The sequence below is a fragment of the Thalassophryne amazonica genome, chromosome 21 (genome assembly GCF_902500255.1).
Source record: "Thalassophryne amazonica chromosome 21, fThaAma1.1, whole genome shotgun sequence".
Classification (NCBI taxonomy): domain Eukaryota; kingdom Metazoa; phylum Chordata; class Actinopteri; order Batrachoidiformes; family Batrachoididae; genus Thalassophryne; species Thalassophryne amazonica.
Window position 1 is genome coordinate 19,354,629 of NC_047123.1, and position 24,916 is coordinate 19,379,544.

Genomic DNA, 24,916 nt, shown 5'->3' on the forward strand with positions numbered 1-24,916 from the left:
TAAACTTTAATCCTGATCATTCATCATTGATGCTGGTTTTTGTTCTAGATCAATGTGCTATATCCTGGTTTCTAATTGCTTTAATCTGTTATCTGGTTCAGAGGAGTTAGGATCAGAGATCAATAGCAGGATCAGATTAAAAGGAATCAGGATCAAAGATCAAAGGTATGCCATAATCCTTAATCTTCTAGACTGTGACCATATTTGGTTGAAAGATCAAAGGGAGCATTGGTGATTGATGACTGCTTTAATCCTGATCCTCACAGATCAAAATAGTGAATAGACTGCATTTATATAGCGCTTTTCCATCTGCACCAGATGCTCAAAGCACTTTACACATCAATGCCTCACATTCACACAGACACACAGATGTCAGGGTGCTGTCATGCAAGGTGCTCACTACACACCGGGAGCAACTAGGGGATTAAGGAACTTGCCCAAGGGCCCGTAGTGATTTTCTGGTCTGGCTGGGGTTTGAGCCGAGGATCATCTGGTCTCAAGGCCAACGCTTAACCACTAGAGCATCACCTCCCTGGGTTGATCAAAGGAAAGATGAGGATAAAAATAAGACTATCAAAGTGTTACATAATTTGACAAAGTTTGAATTTCTATTTATTTATTTTTATAGTAATCTGCTAATAGTTACCTGCTTCTGCTGCACAACCTTTTTCTCCATGACTGTGTGTGGGGGGTTTTAAACCAAAAAAGTAGCAAAGGACGGACTCACTGGTACAAAGACCTTGGACCTTATCATTCAAGTTACAGACTGTGTTCACAAATGGTTTTTTATGAGGATTCTGATCAGCACATAATGTGCCTGGAAAGCTTTGCTGAATGAGGAGTTGGCACCCAAACTCATTGAGGGTGTGTAATTTGTTATCTTGTTTTAATTTTATGTATATGTATTTTATTTGCGTATTTATTATTATTTTATTACTTTGCAGCACTTTGTATTTATGTGGTAAAAATATGATTTATGTGGTACAAAAATAATTTTATTATCATTATTAGTACGTATAATTCTGGACAGATCTCTTCAAGGGGAGAAGACGTCTGTCCAGGTCTGTTTTGCCATCACAAAATATTTGCTACCACAGATATATATGCAAGAAAGTAGCATGAGAGAGTAGGGCATTTTATGAGCTTGATCACAGATCTTTAGTTGCAGCTGTCTGGAAGGTATCAGTATTTGATTGTGGCATTTAATGCTGAAGGAAAATACATGTAAATTTAGTGGGGTTTAATGCCATCTAGTGGTCAGCTTGCAAATTGCAGTATGCCCTTACCAGTCACAGGTTTACGCCTTTCATGGTTTCGGTTTTGCTTTCACATGGGAGGAAGCCAGAGCACCCAGAGGGAACCCACGCAACAAGAACAGTTCACACAGAAAGAACCAGATCAGAACCAAACCCAGGAATGTTTTGCTGTTTGGCAGCAGTGCCAACCCCTAAACCACAGTGCTGCCCAATGTGGAAACTTTCATTTTATTTCACTTGTTAATATACAAGCACATCCATTGCTGCAATTCATTCCAAAAACACTTGGGGTGCTCAAGCATTTGACACTTTTTGTAATGCCACCATTCCTTCTTACAATGCTTAAAATACATTTTGGCATTAAGGATACCAGGGCATCCAGACGTGATTCAGATGTTCTTTTGTACCATTCATCCTGCAAACATGTCTCAGTGTGCAACAGCATGGGGTCATTGTTGCTTTTTTTTCATTTCAACCGAGATGTCTGAGTCCAAAGACGTCAGTGCAATTTCTGGACAAGGTTTGCACAGTAACGTTTTAAGTATTATTTGTGAATGCAGTTCCATATTGTAGTGCTTAAAGGTTTCCCAACATAATCCCTTGCCATGTGGTTATATCAGCTATTGATGCTTAGGCTTTAACTTTACACACAAATTCCTTAAATCGTGTAATGATATTGTGTACTGTAGAGGGAGAAATATGCAAATCCCCTACACTTTTTCTTTGAGAAGCACAGTTTTTAAACATTTCAATAATTTTCTCATATTTGTTGACAAACTGGAGATCCTCTCCCCAGCTTTGCTCCTCAAAGACTCAGCCTTAATTTTTAACTTCATTAATTCCAAAATTAACCCTGCTCCAACTTTTTTTTTTTTTAACTTGTCACAGGCCTTAAAGGCAGGAATTGATGTATATTAACAAAGGAAATGAAGTTAACCACAAAAACATCAAATATCTTGCATTCATACTGACATCAATGAAATAAAGTAAATGTAGTAATCGCTGCATTTTTTTGCATTTTCCATAGTGTCAACTTGGTCTGGTTTGGGGTTACATGCAGACCTAGGCTTTTGAAATGTAAGAATGACTAGCTCATTTCAAACTACAGCGCTTTTCAGCTGTAGTTTGAAGTTCACACACACACACAGGCTATTTTGAATTATTATATTTTGAGTTAGAAAGAAAATCTGTGTGTAAACCATGTCTCTCTCGCTCTCTGAGCCTATTCAGTCCATACCTTGCTTGAACACCTTCTTCCCCATTTTACTTTTGTGAATAAATTTATATGAAATCCTTTCCAGTTTCTGTATGATGGCATGACTGTAATTTGACTTCGAGAGCATAACTGATGTTAAACAATCAGAAAATAACTTGTGATTTAATTCATTTGTGGGAATGTGCTGTATCAGTGACAACCACACCTGCTCCTAATCCATCGCTAATTCAGCAGGTGACATACATGCAGACAGGCAACTCAAGGTTGCTTTTTGGAGAAATATTTAATTTTGGTAATTACAAGGTCATAGCATTTATTTTTGTTTGTTTTTGTAGTTACTGTTATTAACTCACTGCATATTACAGGGTCCATATCTAGAGTTTTTTCAAAGCCAAAGAAAAAAGTGTCATGACACAAGACAACATAGATCATAGGTTTTTTTTTATTTTTTATTTTTATTGCCAATATACTGACCACCTCTTTATAAAATCCTGTTTATATACAAATCAGGTTTGTGTGTCGATTACAGTGTCAGCAGATGCTGCTGCTATAGAGGAAGGACAGATGTTGCGGTTGTCTTGTCTGGGTCAGTCCTTTGCGAATATGCAGCACAAATCCCCCAATCTTAATCGCTTAACACTTACAAAAGCTGTAAAATATTTTTAACGACTGCATCATGGTTTAAAACTGAAGACCAGCTATCTGGGACTGATGAGCCAGAAACAAAGGCTATGTTGGAGAGTAAAACCACATAAGCTCATCTGTCAGTCAACAGTGACATGATGATGAAGATAAACACAATCGTCCCGTTCACCAAAGTGCTCTGAAGATTTTTCTCAAAACACCAATTACCAGAAAAAAGTACCTAAATAGAAATCTCCATGACTGATTTAGTAACAGCTACTGTGGCTGGATATTCTCTACAATAACAATAAAACAATAATTTACAATTAAATTTCTTTAATTTAGTAATCTAACAGAAAATGTAGGGAACATAAGAACTGCCAGTATAGAAAACCTCTGAAACACTTTAAACATCTTATTAGCACAAATATACAAACAGAGATGAAACACCCCTTTTTCATGTCCCATATACAATATAAATATTAATCTAGGCTTCATTTTGAACTGCTGTATAGCACTATACATAAATGGAAGTGTTCAGCACGTACTGGCACCCCTTTCTGATTGGCCGCTTTGAAACAACCTTTTCGCCGACACAACTAATAAGATGACAGAAAGAAACAAGGCGTTGATTACAGTCTATGTGCACATCAGAAAATAAAAAGATAATCTGACTAGTCCCACTACTTATCACACCCCTGGTTAAAACAATAATGATTTGGTCTGGATTGATCACTGAAAACTGACATAATAGAATCCACAAATAAGACTTAGAAAGAGGAAGGATTTGGCACTAAGAACTCCTCAGATGTTTTGCAGAGCTCTGCAGACCGCAGGACAAACTTATTATTACAGGTGTCTCTTTGGAGGCAATGTGCGCCTCCTGCCGCGCCTATACTGGTCCAGGTTATTCTGTATGATGTTGATGCATGTGTGAATCTGAGCGTGTGGTGATGTACGGGGGAGAGTTTGATTCGTGGCTGGTGGAGGCTAAATGCTGGACGGCGCTCATCGTAAGGATTCAAACTCGTCAATCCTCTGCTTGGTGTTGCCCATTCGGATCTGTCGCAGGGTCTTGTATTTGTCTCGCCCTTCCAGCAGGTTCTGCGTGTGAAGAATATCATTTTGGGTCTTCTTGGTGTCATCGCGTGCCTCGGCCAGTTCTGAACGCAGCATCTGATGGTGGAGAAGCAGGCAAGGCATGAGCTAGAACACCAAATTAATACCACAAATGGTGCAAATGACTGACGAGTCCCAATAGTGTCAGAGTCCTGTTCTGTGCGCGTGGTTGAATGACTTAGCCAAAGTGAGTGGTTGGCATTCTGACAAGATCTTGGATCTTTTGGGTTTTCTAAAAATTAACATTGAATCGGTGTGTAACTTTGCTAAAACAATGTCGGACTCTGTAGTTTTCTCTGGGCCCCTCCCCAATCGGACCGGGAGTGACATGTTTAGCCGCATGTTCTCCTTGAATTGCTGGCTGTCTGAGTGGTGTCCAAAAAATGAGGTGGGCTTCATAGATAATTGGCAAAGCTTCTGGGGAAAACCTGGTCTTGTTAGGAGAGACGGCATCCATCCCACTTTGGATGGAGCAGCTCTCATTTCTAGAAATCTGGCCAATTTTCTTAAATCCTCCAAACCGTGACTATCCAGGGTTGGGACCAGGAAGCATAGTTGTAATCTTACACACCTCTCTGCAGCTTCTCTCCCCCTGCCATCCCCTCATTACCCCATCCCCGTAGAGACGGTGCCTGCTCCCAGACCACCAATAACCAGCAAAAATCTATTTAAGCATAAAAATTCAAAAAGAAAAAATAATATAGCACCTTCAACTGCACCACAGACTAAAACAGTTAAATGTGGCCTATTAAACATTAGATCTCTCTCTTCTAAGTCCCTGTTAGTAAATGATATAATAATTGATCAACATATTGATTTATTCTGCCTTACAGAAACCTGGTTACAGCAGGATGAATATGTTAGTTTAAATGAGTCAACACCCCCGAGTCACACTAACTGTCAGAATGCTCGTAGCACGGGCCGAGGCGGAGGATTAGCAGCAATTCCATTCCAGCTTATTAATTAATCAAAAACCCAGACAGAGCTTTAATTCATTTGAAAGCTTGACTCTTAGTCTTGTCCATCCAAATTGGAAGTCCCAAAAAACAGTTTTATTTGTTATTATCTATCGTCCACCTGGTCGTTACTGTGAGTTTCTCTGTGAATTTTCAGACCTTTTGTCTGACTTAGTGCTTAGCTCAGATAATCAATCAATCAATCAATTTTTTTCATATAGCGCCAAATCACAACAAACAGTTGCCCCAAGGCGCTTTATATTGTAAGGCAAGGCCATACAATAATTATGTAAAACCCCAACGGTCAAAACGACCCCATGTGTGCAAGCACTTGGCTACAGTGGGAAGGAAAAACTCCCTTTTAACAGGAAGAAACCTCCAGCAGAACCAGGCTCAGGGAGGGGCAGTCTTCTGCTGGGACTGGTTGGGGCTGAGGGAGAGAACCAGGAAAAAGACATGCTGTGGAGGGGAGCAGAGATCGATCACTAATAATTAAATGCAGAGTGGTGCATACAGAGCAAAAAGAGAAAGAAACAGTGCATCATGGGAACCCCCCAGCAGTCTAAGTCTATAGCAGCATAACTAAGGGATGGTTCAGGGTCACCTGATCCAGCCCTAACTATAAGCTTTAGCAAAAAGGAAAGTTTTAAGCCTAATCTTAAAAGTAGAGAGGGTGTCTGTCTCCCTGATCTGAATTGGGAGCTGGTTCCACAGGAGAGGAGCCTGAAAGCTGAAGGCTCTGCCTCCCATTCTACTCTTACAAACCCTAGGAGCTACAAGTAAGCCTGCAGTCTGAGAGCGAAGCGCTCTATTGGGGTGATATGGTACTACGAGGTCCCTAAGATAAGATGGGACCTGATTATTCAAAACCTTATAAGTAAGAAGAAGAATTTTAAATTCTATTCTAGAATTAACAGGAAGCCAATGAAGAGAGGCCAATATGGGTGAGATATGCTCTCTCCTTCTAGTCCCCATTAGTACTCTAGCTGCAGCATTTTGAATTAACTGAAGGCTTTTCAGGGAACTTTTAGGACAACCTGATAATAATGAATTACAATAAGATTAAGATTTTGTTCTGACTTATGGTATGGAAATTGAAGACTTAACAGTATTCCCTGAAAACTCCCTTCTGTCTGATCATTTCTTAATAACATTTACATTTACTCTGGTGGACTACCCAGCAGTGGGGAATAAGTTTCATTACACTAGAAGTCTTTCAAAAAGTGCTGTAACTAGGTTTAAGGATATGATCCCTTCTTTATGTTCTCTAATGCCATATACCAACACAGTGCAGAGTAGCTACCTAAACTCTCCAACCTTACTTTTCTCTCAAAAATTCTTGAAAGGGTAGTTGTAAAACAGCTAACTGATCATCTGCAGAGGAATGGTCTATTTGAAGAGTTTCAGTCAGGTTTTAGAATTCATCATAGTACAGAAACAGCATTAGTGAAGGTTACAAATGATCTTCTTATGGCCTCGGACAGTGGACTCATCTCTGTGCTTGTTCTGTTAGACCTCAGTGCTGCTTTTGATACTGTTGACCATAAAATTTTATTACAGAGATTAGAGCATGCCATAGGTATTAAAGGCACTGCGCTGCGGTGGTTTGAATCATATTTGTCTAATAGATTACAATTTGTTCATGTAAATGGGGAATCTTCTTCACAGACTAAAGTTAATTATGGAGTTCCACAAGGTTCTGTGCTAGGACCAATTTTATTCACTTTATACATGCTTCCCTTAGGCAGTATTATTAGACGGTATTGCTTAAATTTTCATTGTTACGCAGATGATACCCAGCTTTATCTATCCATGAAGCCAGAGGACACACACCAATTAGCTAAACTGCAGGATTGTCTTACAGACATAAAGACATGGATGGCCTCTAATTTCCTGCTTTTAAACTCAGATAAAACTGAAGTTATTGTACTTGGCCCCACAAATCTTAGAAACATGGTGTCTAACCAGATCCTTACTCTGGATGGCATTACCCTGACCTCTAGTAATACTGTGAGAAATCTTGGAGTAATTTTTGATCAGGATATGTCATTCAAAGCGCATATTAAACAAATATGTAGGACTGCTTTTTTGCATTTACGCAATATCTCTAAAATCAGAAAGGTCTTGTCTCGGAGTTATGCTGAAAAACTAATTCATGCATTTATTTCCTCTAGGCTGGACTATTGTAATTCATTATTATCAGGTTGTCCTAAAAGTTCCTTAAAAAGCCTTCAGTTAATTCAAAATGCTGCAGCTAGAGTACTGACGGGGACTAGAAGGAGAGAGCATATCTCACCCATATTGGCCTCTCTTCATTGGCTTCCTGTTAATTCTAGAATAGAATTTAAAATTCTTCTTCTTACTTATGAGGTTTTGAATAATCAGGTCCCATCTTATCTTAGGGACCTCGTAGTACCATATCACCCCAATAGAGCGCTTCGCTCTCAGACTGCAGGCTTACTTGTAGTTCCTAGGGTTTGTAAGAGTAGAATGGGAGGCAGAGCCTTCAGCTTTCAGGCTCCTCTCCTGTGGAACCAGCTCCCAATTCAGATCAGGGAGACAGACACCCTCTCTACTTTTAAGATTAGGCTTAAAACTTTCCTTTTTGCTAAAGCTTATAGTTAGGGCTGGATCAGGTGACCCTGAACCATCCCTTAGTTATGCTGCTATAGACGTAGACTGCTGGGGGGTTCCCATGATGCACTGTTTCTTTCTCTTTTTGCTCTGTATGCACCACTCTGCATTTAATCATTAGTGATCGATCTCTGCTCCCCTCCACAGCATGTCTTTTTCCTGGTTCTCTCCCTCAGCCCCAACCAGTCCCAGCAGAAGACTGCCCCTCCCTGAGCCTGGTTCTGCTGGAGGTTTCTTCCTGTTAAAAGGGAGTTTTTCCTTCCCACTGTAGCCAAGTGCTTGCTCACAGGGGGTCGTTTTGACCGTTGGGGTTTTACATAATTATTGTATGGCCTTGCCTTACAATATAAAGCGCCTTGGGGCAACTGTTTGTTGTGATTTGGCGCTATATAAAAAAATTGATTGATTGATTGAAGTGAGATAGAGTATCTCATCAATAGTTTTACATCCTCATTGAAGACAACTTTGGATGCTGTAGCTCCTCTGAAAAAGAGAGCTTTAAATCAGAAGTGCCTGACTCCGTGGTATAACTCACAAACTCGCAGCTTAAAGCAGATAACCCGTAAGTTGGAGAGGAATTGGCGTCTCACTAATTTAGAAGATCTTCACTTAACCTGGAAAAAGAGTCTGTTGCTCTATAAAAAAGCCCTCCGTAAAGCTAGGACATCTTACTACTCATCACTAATTGAAGAAAATAAGAACAACCCCAGGTTTCTTTTCAGCACTGTAGCCACGCTGACAAAGAGTCAGAGCTCTACTGAGCCGAGTATTCCTTTAACTTTAACTAGTAATGACTTCATGACTTTCTTTGCTAATAAAATTTTAACTATTAGAGAAAAAATTACTCATAACCATCCCAAAGACGTATTGTTATCTTTGGCTGCTTTCAGTGATGCCGGTATTTGGTTAGACTCTTTCTCTCAGATTGTTCTGTCTGAGTTATTTTCATTAGTTACTTCCTCCAAACCATCAACATGTCTATTAGACCCCATTCCTACCAGGCTGCTCAAGGAAGCCCTACCTAGTGATGGCAATTTCGAGGCCTCATGAACCAATGAGCCACTTCAACACAACTGGCTGAAAATCGACACACTGCTTCGAGGCATTTGATACAGTTTGAAGGGTGACATCTGCTGGATTGTTTTGAGAATTACCCTGAGCGAGTGCTGTGACAAATGTTTGCAGTAATTCATGACTGATGTGGTTTGTCCTTGAAAAATACTAATAAAAAATGTCATCTTCATTATTGTGTCTTTCTTAATGTAATAAATATTCCTTACAGATGTACACATACTGGTTATGAAAACCTTTATTGTAGACTATATGTAGATTCATCAGTCCTCAATATCTGGATGGAATGTGACGGGAAAAGTGAGAAAGATGTGCTTCTGCAACTTGTGCTTATGATACTGTAATTTGTAAATTAGAATAGAGGGGATAGGAGACGGTGATTATGCAACTATCAACAATTTTTATTAAAAAAAAGAATAATTTCAACAGTGCTGGGCTTTAATCGGCTCCTCTTCTGCCTCTCCAGCTTTGGAGAAGACCCGCTCGCCAAAATCACAGCTCTTCAGTCACTCAGCTCAGTCTCTGATCTACCTATGAATATATAGTCTAACCTATAACCTATGTTGATGTACTGTGTGGATAAATGTTGTATATGAATAAATGCCTGTTGTGTGTGGTGTGTGTCTGTCTATGTTAGGTCCTATGTGTATGTAGCTAACTATACTAAATGAACTCTAAACTAGACCTAAATATAAACTAATGCTGTCCCTGTCACGGAGTAATTGGCAATAACACTGTCGCTAGCAGTCTCCTCCTCTCACAAACCCACAGTTTGTGCCGCGATTCAGATCTCATTTAAATACTTGGCGGGTCGTATTGACACGCCCAGATTATTCGACTTTCCTGTGAAGCTCGACACGTGGTGTGACATAACGAGGCCTCGCTCGCAGTGGTCACGTGATGGGGGGCGTGCTCGAAACGCTGCTCACCGACACTTCTGGTTCACAAAGCTCGATGCTGTGTCGAGCAGACTGACTCGAGCTTAACATCACTAGCCCTACCATTATTTAATGGTTCCATCTTAAATATGATCAATCTATCTTTATTAGTTGGCTATGTACCACAGGCTTTTAAGGTGGCAGTAATTAAACCATTACTTAAAAAGCCATCACTTGACCCAGCTATCTTAGATAATTATAGGCCAATCTCCAACCTTCCTTTTCTCTCAAAAATTCTTGAAAGGGTAGTTGTAAAACAGCTAACTGATCATCTGCAGAGGAATGGTCTATTTGAAGAGTTTCAGTCAGGTTTTAGAATTCATCATAGTACAGAAACAGCATTAGTGAAGGTTACAAATGATCTTCTTATGGCCTCAGACAGTGGACTCATCTCTGTGCTTGTTCTGTTAGACCTCAGTGCTGCTTTTGATACTGTTGACCATAAAATTTTATTACAGAGATTAGAGCATGCCATAGGTATTAAAGGCACTGCGCTGGTTTGAATCATATTTATCTAATAGATTACAATTTGTTCATGTAAATGGGGAATCTTCTTCACAGACTAAGGTTAATTATGGAGTTCCACAAGGTTCTGTGCTAGGACCAATTTTACTCACTTTATACATGCTTCCCTTAGGCAGTATTATTAGACGGCATTGCTTAAATTTTCATTGTTACGCAGATGATACCCAGCTGTATCTATCCATGAAGCCAGAGGACACACACCAATTAGCTAAACTGCAGGATTGTCTTACAGACATAAAGACATGGATGACCTCTAATTTCCTGCTTTTAAACTCAGATAAAACTGAAGTTATTGTACTTGGCCCCACAAATCTTAGAAACATGGTGTCTAACCAGATCCTTACTCTGGATGGCATTACCCTGACCTCTAGTAATACTGTGAGAAATCTTGGAGTCATTTTTGATCAGGATATGTCATTCAAAGCGCATATTAAACAAATATGTAGGACTGCTTTTTTGCATTTACGCAATATCTCTAAAATTAGAAAGGTCTTGTCTCAGAGTGATGCTGAAAAACTAATTCATGCATTTATTTCCTCTAGGCTGGACTATTGTAATTCATTATTATCAGGTTGTCCTAAAAGTTCCCTGAAAAGCCTTCAGTTAATTCAAAATGCTGCAGCTAGAGTACTAACGGGGACTAGAAGGAGAGAGCATATCTCACCCATATTGGCCTCTCTTCATTGGCTTCCTGTTAATTCTAGAATAGAATTTAAAATTCTTCTTCTTACTTATAAGGTTTTGAATAATCAGGTCCCATCTTATCTTAGGGACCTCATAGTACCATATCACCCCAATAGAGCGCTTCGCTCTCAGACTGCAGGCTTACTTGTAGTTCCTAGGGTTTGTAAGAGTAGAATGGGAGGCAGAGCCTTCAGCTTTCAGGCTCCTCTCCTGTGGAACCAGCTCCCAATTCAGATCAGGGAGGCAGACACCCTCTCTACTTTTAAGATTAGGCTTAAAACTTTCCTTTTTGCTAAAGCTTATAGTTAGGGCTGGATCAGGTGACCCTGAACCATCCCTTAGTTATGCTGCTATAGAGTTAGACTGCTGGGGGGTTCCCATGATGAACTGTTTCTTTCTCTTTTTGCTCTGTATGCACCACTCTGCATTTAATCATTAGTGACTGATCTCTGCTCCCCTCCACAGCATGTCTTTTTCCTGGTTCTCTCCCTCAGCCCCAACCAGTTCCAGCAGAAGACTGCCCCTCCCTGAGCCTGGTTCTGCTGGAGGTTTCTTCCTGTTAAAAGGGAGTTTTTCCTTCCCACTGTCGCCAAGTGCTTGCTCACAGGGGGTCGTTTTGACCGTTGGGGTTTTTACGTAATTATTGTATGGCCTTGCCTTACAATATAAAGCGCCTTGGGGCAACTGTTTGTTGTGATTTGGCGCTATATAAATAAAATTGATTGATTGATTGATTGATTGACATGCTGGATTGGTTGTCTCAACAACATATGCAGAAGATGTTTTGAGTGAAATGTGTGGAATCTGTACTCTTCTGCAGACATTAGGTGCAGCTTCATACTTCACAGCGATCGCGGCGGTTTGTGAGAGGATACTGAGCGCCTCTTTGGTGTCATGCGGCATTGTACGTGATTTCATGACCACACACTGTTTTACTCACATTTAGCTGTTGCTGGACACGCTCGTTCTTCTGGGCTTCAGTCAGGCGCTCCTCCTCTTTGCGGTGATCGTTGATGCCCTCTGTCTGCAGCTCGGCGCTGTGCGTGCTGTTGTTCTCCTCGCTGTCGCTGTTGTAGTCCATGTTTTCGTACATGGCGGGAGGTGGGGGTGGAGGAGGTAGCGCAGGCACACTCATCACATTATGCAGTTCCGCCTTGGTCTTTAACAAGTCCTCCTGGGCCTCGTGAGCCTGGATGCAACAGAAAAAGGCATTTTGCATGTGAACCTTAGAGTAGATTCTTTATACATTAGCATCAGTGGGCAATTTAACGGTGTGATTATATTTAGATATAAGCAGACAACGACAACGCTATTTTCATATTCTCCATGTTATAGACACATTTAAAGAACACAACCATTGATTGATTATGTAACAACAAAACATATACCAGTACTTGAATTGTAAATGCATGCCATGCATACAGTACAACATTGTTCAGTTGTAAATGGGCTGTTGCATAGCAAAGTTGATAATTATTCATACTTTATATTTTACATTCACCTTCGAAGACTCTATTTTTATGTAACAACAACAACAAAAAAATACACATTCAAATTAGAAATACATTTACGACTGTTTAAGGAGTGAGAGTCCCCAACAGAGACTACGTGGAGAATGTAGAAATGAAAACAATGACGACCCTGTACTAGTGCACACCTAAAGACATGTTTGCAGGAAGAATGGGACAAAATAACATCTGAAATGCTTCACTGGTTGGTGTCCTCAATGACACAATGTCTTAAGTGTTGTGAGAAGGAATGGCGACATTACAACATGTTAAATGCTTGAGCGTCCCCTTTTCTTGGAATGTGCATGTGGGGTTGCAAAATTAGAATGAAGAACGTTAGAGAAAATGGGCACGAGTAGACATTTCGGTTCATGCTCACCTTCATCTGCCATGTGCTGGCCTCCTCCTCTTTGCGTTTCCTGGCGTCCTCCAGCATGGCGATCTTGGCTGTGTGCTCAGCCAGCTCTGCAGCCTGACACCAAACAACAGGACAAAAACCAATTCAAGAACTCTAATTTACTAGTTAGCCAAACTCAGCTACCACTGGAAATTAAGACTGGTTTTGTTCTGTAAAGTGAAATATTCTGTGTGCTTATTTTAGGGTTTTTTGGGGGGTAAAGACAGGTTTCCTATGTAGAGCATTGTTTCTGGTCAGTGCAATGATGTGATTTAAAAGTGCTCTAAAAATGTGGATCATAGTCATCTTGCAAGGACATCAGCATCACCACACACCACTGTCCAGTGACCTCATGACTCCAGTAGCTCTTTTCAAGCACCTCTCAGACAAGTTTCACCTCCTAGAATCCTTTTGAAATTACTCATGAGAGCAATTATTCTGTGAGTGACTGAGGGTGACAGGGTGGTTAGTTTAAAAGAAATCAATGTGTCCAGCTGGACTCCACAAAGTAGTTTTGTCTGGGGTTGCGGTAAACAGGTATCACTGACTGCTCCAGTCTACAATGTGCCTGGTACCAAATAGACAAAATAACAGTGTACTGTGAGCACCTGTCTGAAAACTACATCCTGCATAATGATGCTGCTGAACATGTGTTCTGATGAATGCAAGTTGACGAGGGTGAACTGAGATACTGTACATGACAGAACTGAAACGTTAGCTTGAAGTTCTACAACTATGGATAGTTTCAAAGAAATCCTGACCAACTGCTCCTCAGTCTTCCTCTGGTTCTCGGCCACGCGGGCCAGCTCCTCTTTAGCCCGTAGAGCTTCCTGGCGGTCTGCCTCCAAGCGAGCCGCATCTTCCTCAGCCCTCCTCCTCTCCTCTTCCAGTATTTTAGCTCTTTCATACTGTTCCTCCAAATCTGAAAACCACAGATGAAAGGTACAGACAAATTTATGACACCGGGATTAAATGTTCTCCATTGCTGTGTCAGATTTCATCAGTTGGGCTCCAGTAAGGCCACATATGAGACTGATGCACAGCTGAAAAAATAAATAAATAAATAAAACAGGGATCTCACAGTCTAATTGCTGGGTGATGTGGGTACTACTATAGACATTAGTACTGCACAATTAACAACATTTTCATAGTAACCACATGAGCATGTGTGATGAAGATATCGCAAAAGTCAATGAATAAGAAAAATCATTTTATTTTCACCCAGTATCACACAAGGTGAGTGAATTTTCACTCAGGAAAAAAGTATATTAGCTACGTTAGCAGCTAATATAATCACAATTCACCATTTCAAAATGAGCAAATATTTGCACAAAAACAACAAAGTTTATCAGTTTGAACATTAAATATCTTGTCTTTGTGGTGTATTCAATTGAATATCAGTTGAAGAGGATTTGCAAATCATTGTATTCTGTTTTTATTTACATTTTACACAACATCCCAACTTCATTGGAATTGGGGTTGTATGTATATGTGCTCCCCTCTAGCTGCCACCTTATCGTGGTGGGGGAGTTTGCGTACCCGGATGATCCTAGGAGCTATGTTGTCGGGGGCTTTGTGCTCCCTGTAGGGTCTCCCAAGGCAAACAGGTCCTAGGTGATGGGTCAGACTAAGGGCAGCTCAGAACCTCCATGACCAGTGAAAGATCAAGGGCCGAGACATCGCCCGGTATGGCGGAGCCGGGGTCCCACCCTGGAGCCAGGCCTGGGGTTGGGGCTCGCGCGTGAGCGCCTGGTGGTCGGGCCTTAGCCCATGGGGCCCGGCCGGAGTCAGCCCGAAGGAGCAACGTGGGCCCGCCCTCCTGTGGGTTCACCACCTGCAGAGGGGGCCATGGGGGTCGGGTGCAGAGAGGACTGGGTGGCGGTCGAGGGCGGGCGGCTTTGCTTGAGCTGCTGCCCCCGCAACCCGACTCCGGATAAAGCGGAAGAAAATGGATGGATGGATGGATGGATGGATATGTGATTTTTTTTTTTAGGTTTTTTATTATTATTATTAATAAATTTGTAGTTTGAGGAAATAAATTAATTTCATCCATTTTGGAATAAGGCTGGAACATAACAAAATGCTGAAAAAGTAAAGCACTGTGAATACTTTCCGGATGCACTGTATACGTTTTGTTCCTCTTCATGCTGAATTTTTGGAGTGGTAATACTCCGGGGCAACAGACTGGAAAATACGGTACATATTTAAGTCCTCGTAGAAATGCTACTGTGGGAAAACAAACTGAATAAAGGGAAAAGTATGATATATTTACATGTTAGTCCCTGATGTGAGCAAAAAAAAAAAAAAAAAAAGTACAGATGTGAAAGCCCCGTAAAATATGGCAAGTTACATTTAAGGATTATTTCGGTTCCTATTTCAAACAACCAGCCTTCATCCACTTCATGGATTTACAACGCATCACATCACATTCGGCCACCTGGCCATTAGCTTTCTGATATCATCGTATAAACATACAAATTCTAGCTGTTGGTACATGGAAACGTGCCCCCTGTGTGAAGGAAGAAACGCTGAAATAAAGCCATTCCCTTTACCTTTCTCTGCCTTCTTGGTCTGCTGCTGAAAGTCATAGAGTCTCATCATCAGGTTTTTCTTCTCCCGCTCCATCTCCTCCTTCTCTCTCTCAATGGCCTCCCTTTTCTGCCTCTCTTTTTCCAGCTGGGCCCTGAAGATAACACACAGCTGCCGTGAACCACAGAGACAGCCGATATGGGTGATGTGTGCTAAAGGTGCACTAACGAGAGACGTCTGGTGTGCACGCTTCAAAGCAACAACTGTGCGGCCACTCACAGTTAGGCAGGCAAATACGCACTCAGGAGGAGTCACCATGTTTGAATATTTTATATATACATACATATATATATATATATATATATATATATATATATATATATATATATATATATACATACTCAACAAAAATATGAATGCAACACTTTTGGTTTTGCTCCCATTTTGTATGAGATGAACTCAAAGATCTAAAACTTTTTCCACATACACAATATCACCAATTCCCTCAAATATTGTTCACAAACCAGTCGAAATCTGTGATAGTGAGCACTTCTCCTTTGCTGAGATAATCCATCCCACCTCACAGGTGTGCCATATCAAGATGCTGATTAGACACCATGATTAGTGCACAGGTGTGCCTTAGACTGCCCACAATAAAAGGCCACTCTGAAAGGTGCAGTTTTGTTTTATTGGGGGGGGATACCAGTCAGTATCTGGTGTGACCACCATTTGCCTCATGCAGTGCAACACATCTCCTTCGCATCATCCGTGAAGAGAACACCTCTCCAACGTGCCAAATGCCAGCGAATGTGAGCATTTGCCCACTCAAGTCGGTTACGACGACGAACTGGAGCCAGGTCGAGACCCTGATGAGGACTACGAGCATGCAGATGAGCTTCCCTGAGACAGTTTCTGACAGTTTGTGCAGAAATTCTTTGGTTATGCAAACCGATTGTTCCAGCAGCTGTCCGAGTGGCTGGTCTCAGACGATCGTGGAGGTGAACATGCTGGATGTGGAGGTCCTGGGCTGGTGTGGTTACACGTGGTCTGCGGTTGTGAGGCTGGTTGGATGTACAGCCAAATTCTCTGAAACGCCTTTGGAGATGGCTTATGGTAGAGACATGAACATTCAATACACGAGCAACAGTTCTGGTTGACATTCCTGCTGTCAGCATGCCAATTGCACGCTCCCTCAAATCTTGCGACATCTGTGGCATTGTGCTGTGTGATAAAACTGCACCTTTCAGAGTGGCCTTTTATTGTGGGCAGTCTAAGGCACACCTGTACACTAATCATGGTGTCTAATCAGCATCTTGATATGGCACACCTGTGAGGTGGGATGGATTATCTCAGCAAAGGAGAAGTGCTCACTATCAATCAATCAATCAATCAACTTTTTTCTTGTATAGCGCCAAATCACAACAAACAGTTGCCCCAAGGCGCTCCACATTGCAAGGCAAGGCCATACAATAATTATGAAACACAGTCTACGTCTAAAGCAACATAACCAAGGGATGGTCCAGGGTCACCCGATCCAGCCCTAACTATAAGCCTTAGCGAAAAGGAAAGTTTTAAGCCTAATCTTAAAAGTAGAGAGGGTATCTGTCTCCCTGATCTGAATTGGGAGCTGGTTCCACAGGAGAGGAGCCTGAAAGCTGAAGGCTCTGCCTCCCATTCTACTCTTACAAACCCTAGGAACTACAAGTAAGCCCGCAGTCTGAGAGCGAAGCGCTCTAATGGGGTAATATGGTACTATGAGGTCCCTAAGATAAGATGGGACCTGATTATTCAAAACCTTATAAGTAAGAAGAAGAATTTTAAATTCTATTCTAGCATTAACAGGAAGCCAATGAAGGGAGGCCAACACGGGTGAGATATGCTCTCTCCTGCTAGTCCCCGTCAGTACTCTAGCTGCAGCATTCTGAACCAACTGAAGGCTTTTTAGGGAACTTTTAGGACAACCTGATAATAATGAATTACAATAGTCCAGCCTAGAGGAAACAAATGCATGAATTAGTTTTTCAGCATCACTCTGAGACAAGACCTTTCTGATTTTAGAGATATTGCGTAAATGCAAAAAGGCAGTCCTACATATTTGTTTAATATGCGCTTTGAATGACATATCCTGATCAAAAATAACTCCAAGATTTCTCACAGTATTACTAGAGATCAGGGAAATGCCATCCAGAGTAACGATCTGGTTAGACACCATGCTTCTAAGATTTGTGGGGCCAAGTACAATAACTTCAGTTTTATCTGAGTTTAAAAGCAGGAAATTAGAGGTCATCCATGTCTTTATGTCTGTAAGACAATCCTGCAGTTTAGCTAATTGGTGCGTATCCTCTGGCTTCATGGATAGATAAAGCTGGGTATCATCTGCGTAACAATGAAAATTTAAGCAATACCGTCTAATAATACTGCCCAAGGGAAGCATGTATAAAGTGAATAAAATTGGTCCTAGCACAGAACCTTGTGGAACTCCATAATTAACTTTAGTCTGTGAAGAAGATTCCCCATTTACATGAACAAACTGTAATCTATTAGACAAATATGATTCAAACCACCGCAGCGCAATGCCTTTAATACCTATGACATGCTCTAATCTCTGTAATAAAATTTTATGGTCAACAGTATCAAAAGCAGCACTGAGGTCCAACAGAACAAGCACAGAGATAAGTCCACTGTCCGAAGCCATAAGAAGATCATTTGTAACCTTCACTAATGCTGTTTCTGTACTATGATGAATTCTAAAACCTGACTGAAACTCTTCAAATAGACCATTCCTCTGCAGGTGATCAGTTAGCTGTTTTACAACTACCCTCTCAAGAATCTTTGAGAGAAAAGGAAGGTTGGAGATTGGCCTATAATTAGCTAAGATAGCTGGGTCAAGTGATGGCTTTTTAAGTAATGGTTTAATTACTGCCACCTTAAAGGCCTGTGGTACATAACCAACTAACAAAGATAGATTGATCATATTTAAGATTGAAGCATTAAATAATGGTAGGACTTCCTTGAGCAGCCTGGCAGGAATGGGGTCTAATAAGCATGTTGATGGTTTGGATGAAGTAACTAATGAAAATAACTCAGACAGAACAATCGGAGAGAAAGAGTCTAACCAAATACCGGCATCACTGAAAGCAGCCAAAGATAACGATACATCTTTGGGATGGTTATGAGTAATTTTTTCTCTAATAGTCAAAATTTTGTTAGCAAAGAAAGTCATGAAGTCATTACTAGTTAAAGTTAATGGAATACTCAGCTCAATAGAGCTCTGACTCTTTGTCAGCCTGGCTACAGTGCTGAAAAGAAACCTGGGGTTGTTCTTATTTTCTTCAATTAGTGATGAGTAGAAAGATGTCCTAGCTTCACGAAGGGCTTTCTTATAGAGCAACAAACTCTTTTTCCAGGCTAAGTGAAGATCTTCTAAATTAGTGAGACGCCATTTCCTCTCCAACTTACGGGTTATCTGCTTTAAGCTACGAGTTTGTGAGTTATACCACGGAGTCAGACACTTCTGATTTAAAGCTCTCTTTTTCAGAGGAGCTACAGCATCCAAAGTTGTCTTCAATGAGGATGTAAAACTATTGACAAGATACTCTAACTCCCTTACAGAGTTTAGGTAGCTACTCTGCTCTGTGTTGGTATATGACATTAGAGAACATAAAGAAGGAATCATATCCTTAAACCTAGTTACAGCGCTTTCTGAAAGACTTCTAGTGTAATGAAACTTATTCCCCACTGCAGGGTAGTCCATCAGGGTAAATGTAAATGTTATTAAAAAATGATCAGACAAAAGGGAGTTTTCAGGGAATACTGTTAAGTCTTCTATTTCCATACCATAAGTCAGAACAAGATCTAAAATATGATTAAAGTGGTGGGTGGACTCATTTACTTTTTGAGCAAAGCCGATAGAGTCTAATAATAGATTAAATGCAGTGTTGAGGCTGTCATTCTCAGCATCTGTGTGGATGTTAAAATCGCCCACTATAATTATCTTATCTGAGCTAAGCACTAAGTCAGACAAAAGGTCTGAAAATTCACAGAGAAACTCACAGTAACGACCAGGTGGACGATAGATAATAACAAATAAAACTGGTTTTTGGGACTTCCAATTTGGATGGACAAGACTAAGATACAAGCTTTCAAATGAATTAAAGCTCTGTCTAGGTTTTTGATTAATTAATAAGCTGGAATGGAAGATTGCTGCTAATCCTCCGCCCCGGCCCGTGCTACGAGCATTCTGACAGTTAGTGATCACAGATCACAGATTTCGACTGGTTTGTGAACATTTAAAACATCAGGTAGATGGCATAAGCATTCGGATTGGCCAAATTGCCAATTTGGTACATTCTTAAAAAGAATGAATGCATTGGCCAGCAAAAGCAACACCAAAAGGCCTGCAAGACAACTAAACTGGATGATGGTAGAACTCTCTCTTTAATGAAGCAAAACCTTCTTCAGATCATCTGATCAAGTCAAGAACATTCTGGAGGAGGTAGGTGTATGACTGGTGAAGTCTACAATCATGAATGCAAATACAGAGTTTACGACAGTGTGCAAATGACTGTTAACACTTGAGAGCAAGAAGACCAGATTAGACTTTCGTAGAAAAAACAGAAAAAAAAAAGCCTGCTCAGTTCTGGAGCAAGACTCTTTGGACAGATGAAACCAAGATTAACTGGTACCAGATTGACAGTAAGAGAAGAGTCTGAAGAAGGAAAGGATCACCTCATGATCCAACATGGTGGAAGCAGTGTTATGGCATTGATATGTATGTATGCCAGTGGAACTGGATCAGTGGTATTCATTGATATATCTTTGCATAGTAGCATAATGAATGCTGAAGTCAAAGTGCATGGGTTTCAGACTCCAGGGAGACATTAAATGCAAAGGATTTTCTTATATTACGTATCATATCCAAACTGTATTGGGAAGTGAGGACTGGGTGTCTTCAATATCAAGTCTCTGAATGGGTACCATTGGAATTAGTGGTGGATGATATGGCAGTAAAAATCCACAAGTCAGAGCTCTATTGAGCTGAGTATTCCATTAACTTTAACTAGTAATGACTTCATGACTTTCTTTGCTAACAAAATTTTAACTATTAGAGAAAAAATTACTCATAACCATCCCAAAGACATTTCGTTATCTTTGGCTGCTTTCAGTGATGCTGGTATTTGGTTAGACTCTTTCTCTCCGATTGTTCTGAGTTATTTTCATTAGTTACTTCATCCAAACCATCAACATGTTTATTAGACCCCATTCCTACCAGGTTGCTCAAGGAAGCCCTACCATTCATGTACAATTCATCATAGTACAGAAACAGCATTAGTGAAGGTTACAAATGATCTTCTTATGGCCTCGGACAGTGGACTCATCTCTGTGCTTGTTCTGTTAGACCTCAGTGCTGCTCTTGATACTGTTGACCATAAAATTTTATTACAGAGATTAGAGCATGCCATAGGTATTAAAGGCACTGCGCTGCGGTGGTTTGAATCATATTTGTCTAATAGATTACAATTTGTTCATGTGAATGGGGAATCTTCTTCACAGACTAAAGTTAATTATGGAGTTCCACAAGGTTCTGTGCTAGGACCAATTTTATTCACTTTATACATGCTTCCCTTAGGCAGTATTATTAGACGGTATTGCTTAAATTTTCATTGTTACGCAGATGATACCCAGCTTTATCTATCCATGAAGCCAGAGGACACACACCAATTAGCTAAACTGCCGGATTGTCTTACAGACACAAAGACATGGATGATCTCTAATTTCCTGCTTTTAAACTCAGATAAAACTGAAGTTATTGTACTTGGCCCCACAAATCTTAGAAACATGGTGTCTAACCAGATCCTTACTCTGGATGGCATTACCCTGACCTCTAGTAATACTGTGAGAAATCTTGGAGTCATTTTTGATCAGGATATGTCATTCAAAGCGCATATTAAACAAATATGTAGGACTGATTTTTTGCATTTACGCAATATCTCTAAAATCAGAAAGGTCTTGTCTCAGAGTGATGCTGAAAAACTAATTCATGCATTTATTTCCTCTAGGCTGGACTATTGTAATTCATTATTATCAGGTTGTCCTAAAAGTTCCCTAAAAAGCCTTCAGTTAATTCAAAATGCTGCAGCTAGAGTACTGACGAGGACTAGAAGGAGAGAGCATATCTCACCCATATTGGCCGCTCTTCATTGGCTTCTTGTTAATTCTAGAATAGAATTTAAAATTCTTCTTCTTACTTATAAGGTTTTGAATAATCAGGTCCCATCTTATCTTAGGGACCTCGTAGTACCATATCACCCCAATAGAGCGCTTCGCTCTCAGACTGCAGGCTTACTTGTAGTTCCTAGGGTTTGTAAGAGTAGAATGGGAGGCAGAGCCTTCAGCTTTCAGGCTCCTCTCCTGTGGAACCAGCTCCCAATTCAGATCAGGGAGACAGACACCCTCTCTACTTTTAAGATTAGGCTTAAAACTTTCCTTTTTGCTAAAGCTTATAGTTAGGGCTGGATCAGGTGACCCTGAACCATCCCTTAGTTATGCTGCTATAGACTTAGACTGCTGGGGGGGTTCCCATGATGCACTGTTTCTTTCTCTTTTTGCTCTGTATGCACCACTCTGCATTTAATCATTAGTGATCGATCTCTGCTCCCCTCCACAGCATGTCTTTTTCCTGGTTCTCTCCCTCAGCCCCAACCAGTCCCAGCAGAAGACTGCCCCTCCCTGAGCCTGGTTCTGCTGGAGGTTTCTTCCTGTTAAAAGGGAGTTTTTCCTTCCCACTGTAGCCAAATGCTTGCTCACAGGGGGTCGTTTTGACCGTTGGGGTTTTACATAATTATTGTATGGCCTTGCCTTACAATATAAAGCGCCTTGGGGCAACTGTTTGTTGTGATTTGGCGCTATATAAAAAAATTGATTGATTGAAGTTTAATGCAACTGCTTTTCATGTTGGGTTTTTAAAACTATTTTGTAAATCAATCAACAGTACAACCAAACTTTTTTCTGCTTAAAATAAATTAAAAAATTAAATAAAATACAAAGTGACAAAACAAAATAAAGAGTAACTGACAATTTAAGACAACCTTGTTGAAAAGATTTAACTCAAGTGTGCAATTCAGCAAAGTCTGAACGTTTGACAAAATGGTTCACACGGTCCGGACTTGTATTCAAATCCATACTCTGTGTTTGACAAATGCTGTCATCAGATTTGTTTGTTTTGGCCATGTGGTTTCTGGCTGTCTGTGCTGACACGCTCATGTGGGATGACTCACCGTTTAACTCTTCCTCGTTCTTTCTTATGAGCAGGGTTAGAAAGGTTTGTCATGTCTGATGTGCGAGCCTCATTTCTGAAATATCTGCAAACAACTATCCTTTGCACCGTTTCTGCTTTGTTAAATCTAGGTTACTTATTACTGATGCCATTTTTTTTTCTTAAAGGAACCACCTTCTGCATTTTGAGAACCATACCACTTCTTGCACCAGCTGTATCGCCGTCAATGAAATTCACAAAAAAAAAAAAAAAAAAACAACAACCTGATGTGGGCCAATTTCAGCATGCGGGCGGGGATGATAAACTAATGTTCTTTTTTTGTTTGTTTGTTTTTTTTAAATGGGGTCTTACATGTTTGGACGGTATGCCAAATGAGGAGGTGAAGAAACAGAAGGCAGACAGGATTAAGTTTGACATGAGAAGGTGGGATGATGGAATTATTGGCAGAGGAGTTTTTTTCTATGTCCAAAAAGACATTTCAGCCATTTTTTTTACGGACTGCTTGCTCCCGCATCAGTAAAGACTCCACCACCTTATATCTTCTGTAAAATGATGTGTAGACATTACCTCAGGTTTTATTGATCCAGTCCACAAAGATACTTCACTAATACTCTGTGGAAAAGTTTTCCGCCATTTATCTCAAGTATGGAGGCACTTACAGAGACATTTGGAAGACAATCAATCCTTGCTGTGGTAATTTCACCTCTTAATATAAAAGTAATCCTGTTTGAGTAAGGCTTAAGCTGTAGAACTGCAGCTGATGGAATGTTCAATATAGCGCAATACTAAAGATCTCTGAAGGCAGATTATGCAGACATTTTAATTGTTCATGGTCTAATATCATCATACTTGGAATGACGTTTTAGCAAATGAATAGTTACTTTGTTGCTTAGGGAGACGAAGGCAACATAAACTACATGCAGTGTGATGGAATGACCGCTATGACATTTTGGCTATGTGGTACATTTCTCCAGGCACGATCAGTGTTGAACATCCAAGCACCTGAAACAAACCAAGGGAGTTTGTCCGTGCATCGACTGGCTGTGGCACATGGATGTGTACTTTCAAGAGGCAGGAACAGACTGGTTGTCTCCCCTTGAGGTGGTTTAGCAGTGTGGTGGATGTAGCGGCACAAGGCCTGCTCACTGTGCAACAACAGGAGCAATCCATGAAGAACGGCTCATAAAAGGCGACATGCTTGGAAAACCTAGTGTAACTGTTTTAATATGCCTAATTTTACAAGAATATTGTAAATAGGCATATGGTAATAAAAATACTGAATATGATATTACAGTGCTAATAACAACCGATAATGATTCTTCACAGTTGCAGTAATTGCAACTGGTGGTGCAGGGCTGCTCAAGTTGGTGGGTGCGTTCAGATAGTACTCCTCTGCGTCCCACTGCACTACAAGGTGCATTTAATTATCTTACTCATTTTACTCAATTTGCATGTGTGTTCCAGCATACATTTCCAGCCATGACTCTGTTAGGTTGCTGCAGCAACAACAACCTGACAGCCTTCCCGAGGAATAATTTGATTTTAAAGAGGTTTCTTTCAGGTTCTCATCACAAACCATCTTGTAACTGCATTTGTGCACAGGCCAAGACTCCCAGAGATACTGGAAGCTAGTGTGAGTGTGCATATCTGCATACGCACGTATGCATCCATTAGTCGGAGTTAAAATCCTTCTATATCTGGTATTTACTGTGCTGTCAGTTTGCTGTTACATCACTGTTTGAACAGCTGTACAGAACAGACACCGACCAAACAGCTGTAGCTGAGACCTGATGTGATATTCTTAAATACACACCGACTCATCATTGTAAGCAAATGTAATATTTTGCAGAGTTAACGGGTATCTCAGTTTTTCTTTAAAAAAAAAATTAAAAAAAATCCAGTTTCAACCTCAATTTAACTACAATGGATAAATATAGTTTATCTCTGACTTTCAGCCTTCTGTCAATAAATTTGTTCATGATGTAAACTGAGTTATGTAGTAAGTCTAACTTTAATGTATCCTCCTTTAAATGATGTTTCATCTTGTCATAGTATGAGGTGTTCCAAGTACAGGGGTGTTGCTGAGCCAGCTGGTGCTTCATGGTGTTTCCAAAATGAGTAAATTAAAAATAAAATGAAAACGGAGAAAAAAAAAAGGAGTAGTAATAAGGAGAACAAGGGTG

General features: G+C 40.5%; 1 protein-coding gene across 1 annotated transcript in view; it reads right to left on the reverse strand.

The window, feature by feature from the left end:
- Positions 1–2,900: 2,900 nt before the first annotated feature.
- ezrb (ezrin b) overlaps positions 2,901–24,916 on the reverse strand; it is a 65,644-nt gene continuing 43,628 nt past the window's right edge. The window contains exons 10-14 of the mRNA XM_034161809.1: positions 15,481–15,611; positions 13,690–13,850; positions 12,911–13,003; positions 11,964–12,212; positions 2,901–4,272 (exon numbers count right to left, since the gene is read on the reverse strand). Coding sequence (XP_034017700.1) covers positions 4,105–4,272; positions 11,964–12,212; positions 12,911–13,003; positions 13,690–13,850; positions 15,481–15,611 — 802 coding nt within the window. The 3' untranslated portion in view covers positions 2,901–4,104. The remainder of the gene's footprint in view (positions 4,273–11,963; positions 12,213–12,910; positions 13,004–13,689; positions 13,851–15,480; positions 15,612–24,916) is intronic.